The sequence below is a fragment of the Penicillium daleae genome (assembly GCF_028827525.1).
Source record: "Penicillium daleae strain IBT 16125 chromosome Unknown utg000001l_segment0_segment0, whole genome shotgun sequence".
In the NCBI taxonomy this organism is placed as follows: domain Eukaryota; kingdom Fungi; phylum Ascomycota; class Eurotiomycetes; order Eurotiales; family Aspergillaceae; genus Penicillium; species Penicillium daleae.
In genome coordinates this window covers 1,864,888-1,881,317 of record NW_026623149.1, presented here as the reverse complement: position 1 = coordinate 1,881,317, position 16,430 = coordinate 1,864,888, and the positions used below count along the sequence as shown (strand labels likewise).

The 16,430-nt window shown below is 51.3% G+C and overlaps 9 protein-coding genes across 9 annotated transcripts; 5 read left to right on the top strand and 4 right to left on the bottom strand.

The window, feature by feature from the left end:
* Nucleotides 1-106: 106 nt before the first annotated feature.
* Nucleotides 107-1,730, top strand: N7458_000567 (HesA/MoeB/ThiF family protein; the record flags this gene model as incomplete). Its single annotated transcript, XM_056903961.1, has 3 exons — nt 107-353; nt 424-637; nt 704-1,730. 3 exons carry the CDS (start codon nt 107-109, stop codon nt 1,728-1,730), a joined length of 1,488 nt encoding a protein of 495 aa, XP_056771728.1.
* A 305-nt stretch (nt 1,731-2,035) lies between these two features.
* Nucleotides 2,036-3,081, bottom strand: N7458_000566 (putative short-chain dehydrogenase/reductase family protein; the record flags this gene model as incomplete). Its single annotated transcript, XM_056903960.1, has 4 exons — nt 2,036-2,092; nt 2,168-2,351; nt 2,408-2,947; nt 3,023-3,081. The coding sequence occupies 4 exons, from the start codon at nt 3,079-3,081 to the stop codon at nt 2,036-2,038; spliced, it is 840 nt and encodes a 279-aa protein (XP_056771727.1).
* A 593-nt stretch (nt 3,082-3,674) lies between these two features.
* On the top strand, nt 3,675-5,326 carry N7458_000565 (glutamine synthetase family protein; the record flags this gene model as incomplete). Its single annotated transcript, XM_056903959.1, has 4 exons — nt 3,675-4,098; nt 4,165-4,421; nt 4,510-4,562; nt 4,633-5,326. The coding sequence occupies 4 exons, from the start codon at nt 3,675-3,677 to the stop codon at nt 5,324-5,326; spliced, it is 1,428 nt and encodes a 475-aa protein (XP_056771726.1).
* A 693-nt stretch (nt 5,327-6,019) lies between these two features.
* Nucleotides 6,020-7,193, top strand: N7458_000564 (cysteine synthase A; the record flags this gene model as incomplete). Its single annotated transcript, XM_056903958.1, has 2 exons — nt 6,020-6,134; nt 6,196-7,193. The coding sequence occupies 2 exons, from the start codon at nt 6,020-6,022 to the stop codon at nt 7,191-7,193; spliced, it is 1,113 nt and encodes a 370-aa protein (XP_056771725.1).
* A 520-nt stretch (nt 7,194-7,713) lies between these two features.
* Nucleotides 7,714-8,334, bottom strand: N7458_000563 (carboxymuconolactone decarboxylase family protein; the record flags this gene model as incomplete). The annotated part of the gene is made up of 1 exon (XM_056903957.1): nt 7,714-8,334. The coding sequence occupies one exon, from the start codon at nt 8,332-8,334 to the stop codon at nt 7,714-7,716; it is 621 nt and encodes a 206-aa protein (XP_056771724.1).
* Nucleotides 8,335-8,900: 566 nt separating this feature from the next.
* Nucleotides 8,901-10,216, top strand: N7458_000562 (uncharacterized protein; the record flags this gene model as incomplete). The annotated part of the gene is made up of 4 exons (XM_056903956.1): nt 8,901-8,974; nt 9,070-9,194; nt 9,249-9,666; nt 9,724-10,216. 4 exons carry the CDS (start codon nt 8,901-8,903, stop codon nt 10,214-10,216), a joined length of 1,110 nt encoding a protein of 369 aa, XP_056771723.1.
* A 485-nt stretch (nt 10,217-10,701) lies between these two features.
* On the bottom strand, nt 10,702-11,768 carry N7458_000561 (uncharacterized protein; the record flags this gene model as incomplete). Its single annotated transcript, XM_056903955.1, has 2 exons — nt 10,702-10,935; nt 11,352-11,768. 2 exons carry the CDS (start codon nt 11,766-11,768, stop codon nt 10,702-10,704), a joined length of 651 nt encoding a protein of 216 aa, XP_056771722.1.
* Nucleotides 11,769-13,498: 1,730 nt separating this feature from the next.
* Nucleotides 13,499-14,069, bottom strand: N7458_000560 (uncharacterized protein; the record flags this gene model as incomplete). The annotated part of the gene is made up of 3 exons (XM_056903954.1): nt 13,499-13,582; nt 13,662-13,748; nt 13,941-14,069. The coding sequence occupies 3 exons, from the start codon at nt 14,067-14,069 to the stop codon at nt 13,499-13,501; spliced, it is 300 nt and encodes a 99-aa protein (XP_056771721.1).
* Nucleotides 14,070-15,553: 1,484 nt separating this feature from the next.
* N7458_000559 (uncharacterized protein) lies at nt 15,554-16,417 on the top strand (the record flags this gene model as incomplete). The annotated part of the gene is made up of 3 exons (XM_056903953.1): nt 15,554-15,558; nt 15,709-16,054; nt 16,127-16,417. 3 exons carry the CDS (start codon nt 15,554-15,556, stop codon nt 16,415-16,417), a joined length of 642 nt encoding a protein of 213 aa, XP_056771720.1.
* Between the last annotated feature and the right edge of the window lie 13 nt (nt 16,418-16,430).

The window sequence follows — 16,430 nt, the reverse complement described above, 5'->3', positions numbered from 1 at the left end:
GTAAAATTCCCGCGGAGAAGTGCGAAGCCCAAGTACAGCAACTATTGCCGTGTTTTTTTGTGTCAGAAGCTTGCTTGGCCCCTGTTCATCCAGATCACCAATTTTGATGAGCGATTTGGAAGAAACGTGCGCCTCTCTGCGAGCGCAAATCGCAGCCACCGAGACACAGCTTGCGGGGCTCAAACGGGAGCTCGCCAGGGCTCAGGAAGCTGCCGTGGCAAAGTCGAATAACGCAAAGGTCTCGGACAGCAATGAACATGCTCAGCCAACACCGGAGTCTCGATGGCCCTTGCTACAAGAGGAATATAAGAGATATGGCAGGCAGATGATTGTGTCGCAAGTCGGGCTGGAGGGTGAGTCTTGCCCCAGTGGAAATGGGCTTTTGCAGCAAAGAGGATCATCGACGGCTAACGGCTTGAGCAGGTCAACTGAAGCTGCGCGCGGCTAAGGTGCTTCTGGTAGGGGCTGGTGGTTTGGGATGCCCTGCTGCACAGTATCTTGCTGGTGCGGGTGTCGGTACTCTCGGCCTGATTGACGGAGACACTGTCGAGGTCTCGAATCTACATCGTCAGGTCCTCCACCGTAGCCGCAATGTCGGCAAGTACAAGGTGGACAGTGCCATTGAGACTTTGCGAGAGTGAGTCTCAATCTCGGGAACTTCATGGCAATCAAGCTTAGCCCTAACTCGAGTGCTCCCGAACAGGCTGAATCCTCACCCGACCTACATTGCTCACCGAACACACCTCACGCCTGGTGAAGCGCCTACGATCTTTGCTCAATATGACCTCATTCTCGATTGTACGGATAATCCTGCGACACGGTACCTGATCTCCGACACTGCAGTGCTCTTGGGGAAACCATTGGTATCTGCATCCGCCCTTCGCACCGAAGGACAGTTGATGGTGTTGAACAATCCTCCGCGGCCACCTGGGGATAAAGAAGGAGGGCCTTGCTATCGCTGTGTGTTTCCAAAGCCCCCTCCCGCCGATAGTGTGGTTAGCTGTGCGGATGGTGGTATCTTGGGGCCCGTGGTTGGAACCATGGGTGTGTTACAGGCACTCGAAGCGATCAAGATCATCACTGCTGGGTCTGGCCAAGGACATGACACTGGGGCGACTGTGCGAGAATCTCCGCTACTGCACATCTTCTCGGCGTATTCCAATCCCCTATTCCGCACGATCCGCATCCGTTCCCGCCGGACCAATTGCTCAGTTTGCTCTGCGGATGCCACGGTCACATTAGATACGATCACCTCTGGGTCTACTGACTATGTGTTCTTCTGCGGTTCGGCTCATCCACCCTCACTCCTCGCTCCCGACGAGCGCATCTCTGCGCGAGAGTATCACGACAAGTATCCACCTTCTGTTCTCAGACCCCAAGGTCCCTCTAACCAGGCGTCCACTTCAAGAGGTCACACCATTATTGACGTACGAGACAAGGTCCAGTTCGGGATCTGCAGTCTGGAAGAGAGTATCAATATTCCCATCTCGAACATTCTGGCCTCGCCATCAATGGAGGAAACTCCCTCGTGGGTTCCAGCCGAGCTGGCCGCCTCAGAGTACAATGACCCAATCTACGTTGTCTGTCGACTTGGCAACGACTCTCAACTTGCGGTCCAGAGAATGAAGGATCTGGGACTGGACCGCCATGGGCAAAGATACATTGGTGATATCCGAGGTGGACTCCGCGCTTGGCGAGAGCAAGTGGACCACGAATGGCCAGAATACTAATGATACATGGTCTGAAAAAGAATCTTGCGGAAAAGTATATCCACGATGGAGATAGATGTCGTCTCCATCTTGGGTTTGGGAATTACTCGATCCAGTTCGGTCAAAAGGCTAAATTTGTCGGCTTTTGCATAGTTTGAAAGATGTTCCATACAAAGGGGTATTATTGTCAATCGGATCATAATGAATTTCTATCTGGAAAGAAAAGCCCGAAAACCTGGAAACAGATAATCCCCTGATGAGGTGCCAAAATGTGCAAAATCAAAAGAGCTCAACGCAAAGAAAATTCGTGTCATTAAAGTGGCCCCTTACTGGGCGTTGTTCTGAGGCGCAGCTGGCGCGGGGCCTTCCGGGGTGACATATGCCTAGGCGAACCATTCGCATTAGCGCCAGGACCTTTGTGTCGTGGGGGCAATCAGCCAATCTCATGTGGAACGTACCTTGCTGAGACCACCATCCACCACGAAATCAGTGCCGTTGACAAAGCTGCTCTCGTCACTCGCCAGGAACACCACAGCGTGTGCCTGCTCGATGGCCTCGCCGAAGCGGCCGCTGGGGAAGTGCACCTCACGGCGGAAGCGCTTGGCATGGTCATCGCCGAGCCAGTCCTGCAGGAGGGGAGTGCTAACAGAATCGTTAGTGAACGCGATCATGGTCAGGAAATGGGGAAATTGTCTTACTTGAGGGGACCCGGGCAGAGTGAGTTGAAGCGGAAGCCCTCGCGGGCATGAACGATGGCCAGCTCGCGAGTCATGGCCAGAACAGCACCCTTGCTGGCAGTATATGCCAGCTGGGGGGTAGCAGCACCCATCAAGGCCACAAAGCTAGCCGTGTTGATCACACTGCCAGTCTTCTTCTTGTTGCGACGCATGCTCAGGACAGCGTGCTTGCAGCCAAACCACACGCCCTTAACATTGATACTCTGAGTCAGATCCCAGATCTTCTCGGGGGTATCGACCGCATCCGCATCATCGGCATGCATGATACCGGCATTGTTGAAGATCACATCCACACCACCCCAGCTGTCCTGGGACTCGATCATGGCCTGCACATCGGCCTCCTTCGACACGTCGCAGCGGATGGTCTCCAGACGGCCGGCGGTGGGGACGACCTCCTTGACCTTGGCCAGAGCCTTGGCCAAGGCTGGCTCGGAGATATCGGCGAGGAGGATGTTGGCACCCTCGCGGGCAAAGAGGATGGTGGTTTCGAGGCCAATGCCACTGTACAGCCCGAGGAATGGAATTAGCGTGCCTTGTTCGCAATGCAGGTTTGAAAAGATTGCATGGTGGTCCTACCCGGCAGCACCAGTGATAATGGCATTCTTGCCTTGGAGACGACCCTTGGGAGCAGACATTGTGATTTTTGGTGGGAGTTGGAGCTTCTGTGCAATGGTTGAGCTGTTAATGACCGGTAACCTGGTCTCCCCCCGGCAGGGAAGATGCACGGCTTTATGACTTGCGGAGCTGTAGTGGACACTCACTCTGGAAAAGACCTGACAGAGTCAATGGGAGCGCGCGGATACAGGAGAGAAGGAGAAGAAGGCAAACCAGGGGAACCAGTCGAGATGTCAACCCCAACTTATCTGAGGCGGTCTCTCGAGCTGTACAGAGAGCGGGACCGCGGGGCAGAGCATCCGATTAGATAAGCCGGGACCGCGCTGGTAGCTCCCGTGACCGCGCGGACCGCGCTGTGGGTCCGACGGCGCTTATCCGACGGTCATCGCTCGGCGTCGGCTGCTCCCTTCTTGTTGGTGGCTGAAGATGGGGCCCCACGGCCAGAACGGGATGACCTTGCACTGATAAGCTTATGCTCAGGGCTTCTTGCGGCAGCCTCTCTTCCCACTTCTCAAGATAACATCTCCTCCTCGTGTTTCTGTCGTGGACATCATCAGAATTCCCCCCAGAACCGCCCTTCCTTGTACCTCGACGCCCTCTTTCACATTACATGATGTCGGCACCCGACGTCACCGCCGCAAATGTGGCAGAGATCCTTCAGAATGATCGCATGGTCAAGGTGGCCGGAATCGATGTGGATGGCCAGCTGCGCGGCAAGCTCATGAAGAAGAGCAAGTTCTTGTCCATAGTTGTGGAGGGCTTTGGCTTCTGCTCGGTGATTTTTGGCTGGGACCAGCATGATATGACTTACTACAAGGAGCTCTCGATCAGCAATAAGGAAAACGGCTATCGCGACCTTGTCGCAGTCCCAGATCTGAGCAGCTTTCGTCGGATCCCTTGGGAGAACAATGTGCCTTTCTTCCTCGTCAGCTTTTTGGACCCGGACACGCGAGAGCCGGTTTGCGCGTGCCCACGCGGGCTGTTGAAGACCGTATCAGCGAAAGCCGAGGCTGCGGGTTATCGCGCCATGGCGGGTGGTATGTTCACCAGCAACACACCCTCTGTCCTTGCAGAACTGAACGAACATAACTGACGTATCGCAGCTGAGTATGAGTTCTACCAGTTCCGGGCACCAAGCGATCACCCCAGTCCAGAACGCGCGGCGACGGCCACGGCAACCTTCCTGCAGACGAATCCAGTGGATTCATTACCATCACTAACGGAGGGCATGTTCGGATACTCGATTACTCGGCCCCTGCACAACCAGGAATACTATTATGGCATCTTCGATGCCTGCGAACAGTTCCGTTGCGATATTGAGGGGTGGCACACGGAGAGTGGACCCGGTGTTTTCGAGGCTGTGAGTTGTTACCATGGCGAGGACCTTGCGACGAGGTTTTGTGAATTGAAATGTGTGCATTATTTGCTAACACTGGGTCTTGTGACAGGCACTTCAATTCGGCGAGGCCAAGGAAATGGCCGATAAGGCTGGCTTGTTCAAGTAAGAGAAGCTGTGACCTTTTAGACCTGTCAATTGAACCCCAGGCTAACCATCTTTCGTCTCTGTACAGATACGTCGTCAAGGCATACGGCATCAAGCATGGCATCACACCGTGTTTCATGGCCAAGCCGCGCCAGGGCCTGCCTGGCAACAGCGGCCACATGCACATTTCCCTCGTCACTGCGGATGGCAAGAATGCCTTTATCCGTGACACTCCCGACCCCTCTCCTCCTTACCCAGATGTGGCACACCTGTCGGATTTGGGTCGCCATTTCCTGGCCGGTCTGTTGGTGGGTCTACCGGACGTCATGCCGCTCTTTGCGCCCACGATCAACTCCTACAAGCGCCTGGTGGAGAACTTTTGGGCTCCAGTTACCGTATCCTGGGGCCTGGAGCACCGCGCAGCGTCCATTCGCCTGATCACGCCGCCAACAGCCAGTGCAAAGGCCACCCGCTTCGAAGTCCGCACTCCCGGCGCTGATACCAACCCACACTTTGTTCTTGCCGCCATCATGGCCCTCGGCTGGAGAGGTGTAGAGAAGAAGCTTGAGATTCCCGTACCACCCTTGAGCAAGGGCGAGGATATGGGTGGCGCCAGTGACCAGGGTGTTCGGCTGGCTAAATCTCTGAAGGAGGCAGTCGCTACATTCACACGACCGGATAGTGTGGCACGCGAGGTGTTTGGAGATAGCTTTGTGGACCACTTCGGTGGCACGAGGGAGCACGAGATTCGTCTGTGGGAGGAGGCTGTTACCGACTGGTAAGTGTATCCCAGAGGATGGTGGCTGCTTTCTCCATCTTCTCAGTCTGTTTACTCTTTGTACGATTACTGGCTTCGGGCTAACACCATGCTTTTCCAGGGAGGTACGGCGCTACATTGAAACTGTTTGAAGGGAGAGGGATTGCCCGCTGATAAGCTGATACCATACCATGATCATTTCCATTTTGTTCTGTTTTTTGTTCACTTTGCCCTTTTTCTCTATGCTTGTCTTGGGTTATGCACGGCGCGACGCCTTCGGCTGGTCGAAGCTCCATTCAATTTTTTCGTAGTTGGACCGCGGGCGCCAGGGTCCGGAATATATCTTCTACATAGATACACGCAATGGAAACCAACACATCTCTCAAGACTACATTGTCGCCCTGATCTTCTATCTGAGCTCTTGGGAGCACTGGAAAACCACTGTCTTTTTTTGTTATATGCTGCCTTGTCAAACCCCATCACAATACCCATTTAGAACCGAGGTTCATACTCCATCCATTAGCAGACAAACAGACCAAACAACACAAACGAAGTAAACACGGGGTGCGATAAGATAAGTAGCGCATACTGGAACAATCACGACATCAGCAACTATCACGTGACTACACACTCCGGCGATCGGAGCAGTGGCCCTCGGCCATCGAATTCAAGACCATCGCTTATTTGTCGGTGTATAATCCCACTGCCAGCGTGCAATATGTTCCGTCACAGCATTCGACGCTTTGGGACCACCGCTCTTCGGGCTGCGGCCGCAGAGTCCTACACCACCGGGGTATCCACGGCGCAGGGTGTAGTCAATGGACTTACAGAAGGTATGTCAAGCTCCGCAAGAGCTCATTGTACGACAAGACATTAACTGCCGTCCTTCTGCAGCTATTGGAAACACTCCTCTCATTCGGTTGAAGCGACTATCCGAAGAAACTGGCTGCAATGTCCTTGGCAAGGCCGAATTCCAAAACCCCGGCGGAAGTGTGAAGGACCGTGCTGCACTGTTCGTGGTTGAAGATGCTGAGAAGAAGGGACTGCTGCGCCCTGGCGGCACCGTCGTCGAGGGAACAGCTGGCAACACGGGAATTGGCCTGGCCCATGTCTGTCGCTCCAAGGGCTACAAGCTGGTCATCTACATGCCCAACACCCAGTCGCAGGGCAAGATCGATCTGCTCCGCTTGCTCGGTGCGGAGGTCTACCCTGTCCCGGCAGTGGCCTTTGACAATCCCGAGAACTACAACCATCAGGCACGCCGCCATGCCGAGTCGCTGGACAATGCCGTCTGGACCAACCAGTTCGACAACACCGCCAATCGCCAAGCTCACATTGAAACGACTGGTCCGGAGATCTGGGCTCAGACGGGCGGAAAAGTTGATGCTTTCACCTGTGCCACTGGTACTGGCGGCACGCTTGCTGGTATCACTCGCTACCTCAAGACTACCAGTGATGGCCGGGTCAAGAGTTTCCTGGCTGACCCCCCCGGCAGTGTCCTGCACAGCTACATTCAGAGCGGTGGAAAGCTGATCGACCGCTCCGGGGGCAGTATCACCGAGGGTATCGGCCAGGGACGTGTGACGGACAACCTGCAGCCCGATATCGATCTTTTGGATGGCTCGTTGAACATTTCCGATGAGAAGACCATTGAGATGGTCTATCGCTGCCTGGATGAGGAGGGTCTCTATCTCGGGGCTAGCTCTGCATTGAACGTGGTCGCTGCCAAGGAAGTGGCCGAGAAGCTCGGCAAGGGCAGCACGGTGGTGACGATCCTCTGTGATGGCGCTTACCGCTACGCTGATCGGTTATTCTCCAACACTTGGCTTCAGTCGAAGAACCTGCGGTCGGCCATTCCCAAGCATCTGGAGAAGTATATCGTGTTGCCGTGAACATTATGTTATATAGATGTTGTGGATCTTGAACATACTTGTACTTCTAAATTAATGCAGCGTGTTCCGCATTTCTGCGGATTTCATCTACTTCTTTTAATCGGCGCATGTCATGGGCAAGGTCCCCGATCTCGGGTTTTGCTGGAGGATTGTAGCTACTGCGAGCGAACCGCTTTCGCGGGGGCTTTGCGTGCGACGCAGTGGGAGTTTACGTACCAGTCAGTATTCGGGACGGGTCTTTTCCACGGGTCTTTCAACAGCTAACAACCAGGCCCGGAAAGGGTGTATAGTGTGGGTGAATTGCAACCACTGCAAGAAGACTTTTGTCTGCATTCATCAGCCGCCATGTGAAATAGCGAATTGATCAATCGATTTGAAACCCAAGAATGCTCCACTATGTACAACATGAGAATGAGGGAACAAGTGCAACGCGACGGTCATGATGCTGTGCGAGACGTGCGACTCGAAAGCTTTTGCAGGTCCAGCTTTGTCAGGGTACAAAGCGTGGATGATATTCGCCTTATTTCAAAGCAGCAACTAATTCCTCCACGCTTTTCATTTCGCGGTCATTGTTCTCTCCGACATCCAGGGCCACCAGGAACCGGCTCACGCAGTTGTATCCCGCAATGCCCGTGGTCAATTCCACGATCTCCCGGTCATTGAATCCGACCGTCTGCAGCTGGGCAAAAACTGCGTCCTCTACTTTGATGGTCCGAGTCATCTGGTCGGTGTATCGCAGCACGGAGCGTTGGCGAGGGGTCAACACGCTACTCTCCAACTCAGCCAAGTCTCCTTCCGCGGTGCAGGGCAATGTTTGGCAAGCCTGGAGCTCCTCTGGTGCAATGCCACCTTTCAGTGCGAGCGGAGCGTGCGCATTCCACTCGTACACGGCGCCGTTGAGCACGGCCACTCGGCACACGGCCAATTCGAGGAGACCCAGGTCCACGACGGTGCGCGTGCGAATGGCGCCCAGGAAGCTGTTCCAGCCATCCGCGACGGGCGGGCTGTGCAGGAGGGAGAGATCCAGAGGAATGAGAGGTCGTGGGTTTCTTCGTGCCGCGATGCGGGCATAGATCTCCGCGGTGTCGGCGGCATCGTCACCATCGGTAGGTGGGGTGTTGGGGGCGTATGGAAGCCGCATGGTGCGTACTGAGGTTATACTGGTGGAAGAGGTGCGAAGACGAGAAGGTTGGAGTAGTAGTCTGCGATGTAGTGTGCGATACATCAGCTGTATAACTCCTTCGGTCCCACTCCGATTGCCATTGTCACTGCCATTGCCAGTGCCTTTCTCCGATCGGCTGTGGCCGTTGAATGTTGCCGAGCGACTCCGCACGGAAATGAGTTTACGCGGGGCAAACTGTGCACGTGACTCGGCATTTGGGCTGCGCATGCGGGGGGACGGGTCATGTGACCTCCCTCGATCTATGTTCTGCAAGTTCCTGGGCTTCTTACACATGTTGGGGATCTTGTTTGGTGGTAGAACTGTACAAATATCACGATTTGTATAACTTACAATTCCAAACGTCGCCTTGTCTATGGTACATGCCTCTGCGGGCCGTTCAAGGCGGCCGAAAGTGAAAGGTTGGACGACTCCGACGTTCAGAACCGGGAGTTATCAGGAACCTGTTTCAGTTAACCCAGTATAGGCTGCCATGAGTGCTCTCAGCGTCGGATTAATTGTGACAGGACCGAACCGTCCTGTCAAAAATGCACTCAGAAAGGCATATCCTGCTCTGGGCTCGGCGTGCGTTATCGGTTCAATCATGGGGTGGCCGCTCGGGGTAAATTAGTTGGCAAGAATATAACAGGAGAGGAGCTACACATGTACCTGTCCATTTGGTGTATCATTCACCGCAGTCTACTAAATAACCCACAGAGAATACCCGGCTTCAAAGCTATCGAGTACCAAGGCCCATGTGCCGGTATTTAAGCGTACCCTTTCATGCCCGACCAAATTGGTGGACTCTTTGGATTCACGGAACAGGTATTTGGTCAACTACTGTGAGTGCTTCAATCCACCACGAGGTAGGTAAATCATGTCTGAATGAGGCTTAGTTGGTGAGCACATTGCACCCGCAATGGTTGCCATCGACGATGAGTCGAATGGCTATCGAGCGATCATTCTTCCCACGGTGGAACGGCACCCCTCTGTTCTCAAAGCAGTTCTGGCCTCCTCTACGTATCACATTGCTTTGAGATTGAGTAGTTCAACTGGAGCATTACAGCATGCACAGAAATTCTATACACAAGCCATCGATGAGCTAATGCGGCTCTCCTCTGATATCACTACTGACTCGACCCAGACGTCGCGCATACTAACGACACTGGTCATGTTAGTCTGTGCCATGATTACTGGAAGCTATGATTTTCCCATTTTATTCAAAATGCTCGTGTCTTTGATAGAAGCCGGCAATACCGAAGGGAAGTCTGGCATGTTCTACTATGAATCATTTCTTGAACTTCAAATGCGAAAGTATGTAACAGAGTCCATTTTTATGAAGATCACTTAGCTGACACGTGAGAAAACTAGGTTCGAGCTATATGCCGGCCCATTTCTTGACCCCAAAGCGGCCTTGGAGAGGTTCAATAGCACAGATTCGATCGACCGCGGACTAGGCTGTCTTCTTCAATGCTCCCACCTTCACCCAGAGCATTCCGTCGTTCTCCAAAAAGCCTTGAGTTTGATTCACATTGCTTGTCTTCTTTACTCTCTCCGAGTACGCAATGAACTCAGCCCTGAAATGTCGCATGAGCTGGTAGAGCAATATCGGGAGATCATCTCCCAGTACCATCCAGAGAGTCCTGGATGGAAGATTCTCATTTGGCCCACCTTTATCGTTGCAGCGGAAAGCGTTGATCAAACTTATCGGTGCTTCTTCACCTCAGTATTCCATGGGTTTTTCAAGAAGACTGGTTTTGGGAACCTTCATACAGCATTGAATATACTGCACAAAATCTGGCAAGGGGAGATGAAGGAAACATGGGTGGAGGTCCTACCACAATGGAAGTCATTCATCATGTAAATCGAAAACCACCATTCCCAGCAGATTTCACCCTGCCTACACGCCCTTGAAGGAGTGTAGGATTAATTGCGGTTGACAGCAGACGGGGTCGTAACCTTCCTTCCACCCTCGCAGGAGAAAACCTGGCAATATCTGCGCCCCGTGACCTCTGCGGGCCAGGGGTAAGTAGACAGTTTTCTGCTGGCAAATTGGCTACCAGCTGAAAGATCCGTGTATGAATCCATCATCATCATCATCATCACTTTCTCAGTTCCGTCGATGGGAGAGATTTGCACCGAAGATTACAGGTGTCAGGTGACGATCGGTCCTCTGGCAGCTTACAATAATTGTATAGCGGATACAGTATGAGCAAAATGATGATTTGAAATTGAAAGAAGGGGTGACAAATTCCTAGTTAAACACTGAGGAGCAAACAACCTGCATCATCAAGTATTCCAAATGATACTGGTCGAAAATATCCGGGACGAGTTCTAACCAATCAGGCTTTAACTGGCAATAAAGCGTCGAATTGCAGAAATCCCAATATTCTGGGTACCAGCCCGAAAGATTCCAATTAACCAGTGTGATTTTAAAGTCGCTACTTCCATCTTTTTGAGTCCATTGCGTTCAACCATTATGTTCTTTGGTTGAAGATCTCCGTGCGTGAACACAATTTTGTGGCCTTTGAGGGTTCGATCAACCATTCCTCTCAAAAGACGAATGTAGTGGGGCGACTCCTTCTGGCCAAGACTTGTTAAGATACCCTGATTCATTTGCTCTTGATTCTCGAATGGCCCCGAAATCGTTGGATTGAGGAGGATGGTTTGATGCCGGAGAGGGAAGGCAGAGATGGAGATGCCGAGGAAGCAGCAGGCTAACGAGAGGGCTTATTGAGAGATGTATCGTGGAATTGGGGGCATTTCGGGCGTTTTGGTACAGTTTTTAGGCTGATTCTATATGTCAATACGCCGTTTTCCTTTTCTATCTACTGTCTCATGTGCTTTGGCTGGCGTTCGGATCACTCTTGCTTCCGCCGGAGGAAGCGCCTGCATAGCCATTACGCCACTAGTTACGCTGCATCAGGTTAATAGAGTGTTGATTGATTGATTGATTGATTGATAAATCGTTGGATTGTCATCTAGAGAGGAGAGCACACCATCGGTATAAGGCTGGCGTTCCAAGTTTCCAAAGTATCCTTGAGCAGGGATCTGCCGTAGTTCATCAATTGCGCCTTTAGTCCGTATGCTGATTGTCTTCTTTTCCACTGGCGTGAGCGATGGTAGTAATTTTTCGAGGTCCGTGCCTGGGATATAATCCATAATAATATATCTCTTTTGAGTTTCCGGATCGACAAAGTTATCATGGACTTTGGCACCGGAACGTTGCTGTTATGTGCAACGAATTTCATGTTCTCTGCCTCTAGGGGTGGAATAGAATAGCCAATCTTGACCGCGAAGCGTTCCCGAACTCGAACAACCTTGATAGCGTTTGTCCGAACACTCAACACATCAGGCGAGGATTTGATCTCCGCAATTGTCGGTAGGTCGGTTCCTTCTGGCGCAACGATGGCCATGCTGTCAAGCTAGGGTATGGAACTGAGGTTAGTTAACTAACATGTGGCCAATGCCAGAAATGCTGAGTCATTGATCATGTGGTCTGGGTCTGCGATATCCGGGTCGACACCTCCCCCTGGTTTCATTAGGTTCACTTAACTAGCAGTTGCTATGGTAAGGATTTCTCGACTGATCTGCCGCCTGCGATAATGCTCCATATTTTGGCGTCCTGCTTCACCCGTACGTTAATTTGCACAATTAAATTTTCCTCTTCTTGATTCAAGCACATTGCTCGAGGAAGAAACGCTTCCGTGGTATACACAGAGTCGCTTTTATCCTGTACAAATTGGTGAAGTTCTTCACTCACGTACTAAGTCATTGGAAAGCTGGGGTTCGGGCGTTACTCGACAGTTTGGCTTGGTAGGGATCTCTTATACCTTCGCTAGCCCTCACGCGGATTAATGTACTAATAATTAATTTATAGGATAGGCAACATGTCTACGTCACATTGAAGGTGTTTGAGTGCTAGTTAACCGAAAGCAGAAGAGAAATTGATGTCTATAATCGCCTCAATAAAACCAATTTGACCTATATAGGCGCCATGTTTGTTCGTACGGCGCTAGATAATTTCTAGATTAGCCTAGCAGATGCTTATTATCCATGCTGTTGGCAGTTCGTCTGGTGCATAAGACCGTAATAGAAATCGTTCGCGCGTACTAATCCCAGTAGTTACCACGATTGTGGAAGAGTAACTAATCAGGATAGAACACAATCGGCTGATCAGACGGAAGAATCAAGCAGTGGAAGGTTGGTTCGGATGGTCTACTATGCCCGGTAATTCCTCCTGTGATAAAAGAGATGTCAAACTTGTTCAATTTAGATAGGAAATAAGGCAGTATTTATAACGTGAGGTACATGGCAAATATCACATGAGGAAATCAAGAACATCCGAGGTCATCTTGGAGTGTTGAGTATTCTCCAGCCTAGATAGGCAATGTTGACAAGACCATTGAGGATCAAATTGATGATCAGAGAGGGGTAAACAAGATGGAGTTTTCTCCGCGGTAGAACCAGGAAGATTGCTTAGTAAGCAGGCAGAATTCAAATTGGCAATCTGGGCCTACAGCCCACATATGCCGACAAATATTGAAGCAGCTATATGGATATCAGGAAGAGAAAGTCGGAAAGAATGAGTCTTTAGGTTAAGGACCTCGGTTAAGTCCTGCTTTCCATCTTTCGTTTTTAACCTCATAAATAGCTAAGCTAGGCTAGGTGTTTTGGTGTAGGTTTTTAGATTATCCGATAGTACAGTGAGTCGGCCTTTTAAATATGAAATAACAGATAGTAAAATTCTTGAATCGTTCAATATATTGGCTTATAGTCGTCCATTGATAGGATGCTCGAGATAGCGAGTGCGTAGATATCTAACCGAAAATTCAACACATGAGATCCCAGGTCCGCGTCAACCAGGGGAATCATAGACCAATCAGCAAAAGGGCAAGGAAAGCAAGTCCCACTAGGCCAAAAGGTCCACCAAGACTTCTGAAGACTTCTGAATACTCAGAAGTCTTGTACGCGGTTTATATACTATGATCCGCTCCGGGGATCTCACACAAAGCCTGATATAACAACCAGTTACACGTATTAGGTAGAATTGGAAGATGGCTTTGCCCACAAACGATGAGTGCTACGCAACCAGCTAATAACGGTATCGAAGGCAAAGTCTACAGTGGGCCAAGATCCTGCCTATTCAAGCACAGAAGTTGATTTCCATGCTCCAGCCGTCCAGGGAGTACGTGCCACCATTCCTATGTCCAAGGCACTGGTCGATAATCTAGAGCCACGTTAGCAACTTCAATAGCTTATGGCAAGAGCCGTAGGGACAATTCGAAAAGAATATGTTGATTGCATACGTCAAGGAGGCTATCCCAGCATGCCTGTTGAGTAGGGACGTTGTATGAGGTAAAAACTCCGTGATGACCGTTGGCACCAGTGAAATACTATAATGTAATAGTTAGAGATTATTTTCGCCCAAGGAATCATGGTCTATAGCGGGAGATTGCTTACAAGCTCTTGGTCTCCTACCCAATTATCGCTATTACAATATTTCTATAGTAAGTATTAGCTCAAAAGCATCTTCAATAAACTCTCTAGACCCGTTATCCTTCCACCCTATATATTTATCAACTCACCTCGCGGTTAGTTAGAAGATCATTAGAATTGACACAACGGTGGGAACCGTGTAGCGGATAGCAGTCAGCAGCGCTGGCGGTAGTAGCTAAGAGAGCCGCGACTGGCAAAAGAACTGCGTAGAACTGCATTGCTCGTGATGGAAGAATGATTTTTAAATAAACGTGCGTAGTGCGGATACGTATTTTGTTCTGAATGGACTTGCTAGGCTGGAATTGAAGTAGTAAGTAGTGCATGTTATATAAATGTTTAGAAGTTTCCCCGATCTCCTTACGCGCGTAGTATATCCAAACATAGGAGGTATCGATCCCCCTGAATCCGCCCCCACTTTTCCTTTAGCACTACAGGAGCCCTCCCCGGGCATGGCGACTAATCTTTCTAGTGGGCCGTCTCCACTGGCTGAATTAGGCCTTAGTGCGTTTGTCACAGTAGGGGGTTAGTTAAGTGTTCCTCACCAGGCTGGCCAAAGATGTGCGACGCAGTCGTTGCCACGTGATCAGGATTTGTCATCCCGCGGATTTTAGTTACGCCGTACAGGATGTTGAGCTGCTATGCAGCTGGGATTTCTCGAGCCAGGAAATACAATTCATGTTGGTGGCGCCCGGATTCTCACCCTGTCTATTGCGCACTCACCCTCTCTCACCCCAGTCGCGCGACCTTAAAGCGGCGCTCACCCTAAACTCACCCGGGCGGCACCCACCCGACTATCTGCCGCACATAAGGCGCGCACCGTTTGCCCACCCTAGCAAATAAGGTAGTTTGGCCCAGTGGAGAAATGGATGATCGCCGCTTTAAGTCGCGCGACCAGGGTGAGGAGGATGTTTGCGCGATAAGATAGGATGAGAATCACCCTCCGTCGCCCGATCGCCGTGTGATCTTGCTGTAGCTAAACAGCTACATATTAAGCCATTTGCTCGCAGTAACTCCGCCAAGATTTTCTAGCTGACATCAACATACCAGCGACAGAAGTCGTTCACGTCATATTCCGCCAGGTTGCTGGTTTGTAGGCTATTTCTGAGGGTGAGTTAACACAATAGGGTGTGTAGTGGTTCTGTGATCTTACGGTATGGAATGTGGCAAAGCGCGGCGTTGAAGCGGCAATAACGTTCCCAGATCCTGCGTTGCGATCGCCCTCGGTCGATAAGGTTGAGTGCGGAATACGGACAGTGGGAAGCGGGGTGATAATCACCCTCCATCAGGCGACCCCCGCAATAACCCTCTCAGGCAGGATCTAGTACTCCGTATCTCCGTACACGATTACAGGTCGGCCTTCCAATGTCCCAAAGATAAAAGGTTCTAGACCTGGAGAGCTCAATAGCTACCAAGGCCTGTGGGTGCTGAACGTCCTGGACAGAAGCTAGCTGGCAGGAGTGTAGAATTGTCTAGGCAAATCTATGAGGTCAATTCATGTCTAGATGGATCTGGTACCAACGTCATCTAATAGGTTTACCAGGTCCACTATATCTGTCATATGCGCTGATACTGCGTGAAAAAGCTTATTGCAAATTTCTTCACGGGCCGAAACTATCAAAAGTCAGAGCTAGGGGCTTAATCTTTGGGTGAGGTACAGCGCAACTATTAGAATGGCCGAGCTCTTCATCGACTGCGCTCTGCTATGAAGTAGGACACTCGTAGGTGTTCTCGCCGCCACATCATCACAAATAGGTTGCTGAAATTTTCAAGCAGGCCCAGGATTACCTTTCTAAGGGAATGAACACAATCTCACGAAATCAGGGCTGTCTTTGCTCAAAGCGTACTGTAAACTAAAAGACCGGGAATCCAAGCCATCCGGAACCCCAAGCACCCATCTGGACAATACATTCTGGTCGAGGCGGTACGAGCACTCGATGAGCTTCGGAGGCAGGGGTGGCAAGTACAGTTCCGATGGATTCCAGCACATGTCGGAGTGCCAGGTAACGAGGCAGCCGAACAAGCAGCGAAAGAGGCCGCTGGAACCAATCAAAGCACGGGAGCGAACACTGAGCGGCCGCCAGAAGCAGACTCTCTGCAAACACTCACGGCAACTACCAAGTCCACCATCCGTCGAGCGATGAGAGGCGAGTGGGACACGGCCTGGGAGAATGCCAAGCACGGTAGAGAGCTCTTTAAGCTCGGGGTAAGACCAGGGAAGGCGATACTTGACACACAAATTGGCACACACAGAGCGATCAGCTCTGCTATCACATAGATACGCACGGGCAAGATCGGCCTACGTGTGTACCTCCACACCATCAACAAGGCCGACTCCGACCAATGCGAATGGGGCCACGGGCCGCAAACCGTACGGCACGTCCTGCTCGAGTGCCGAAACTGGGCGGACGAACGACATCGAATGTGGGCAGGCAAGGCTCCATGCATCGACGTCAAGCGCATTCTCTGTAGCCCGTCAATGGCAGAACAAGCAGCAAAGATGATCCTGAGGACTGGACTTCTCGGACAATTCCGGGCAGTGCTATCCACGGTACTTCAATACACATAGCGAAGACGAGTGA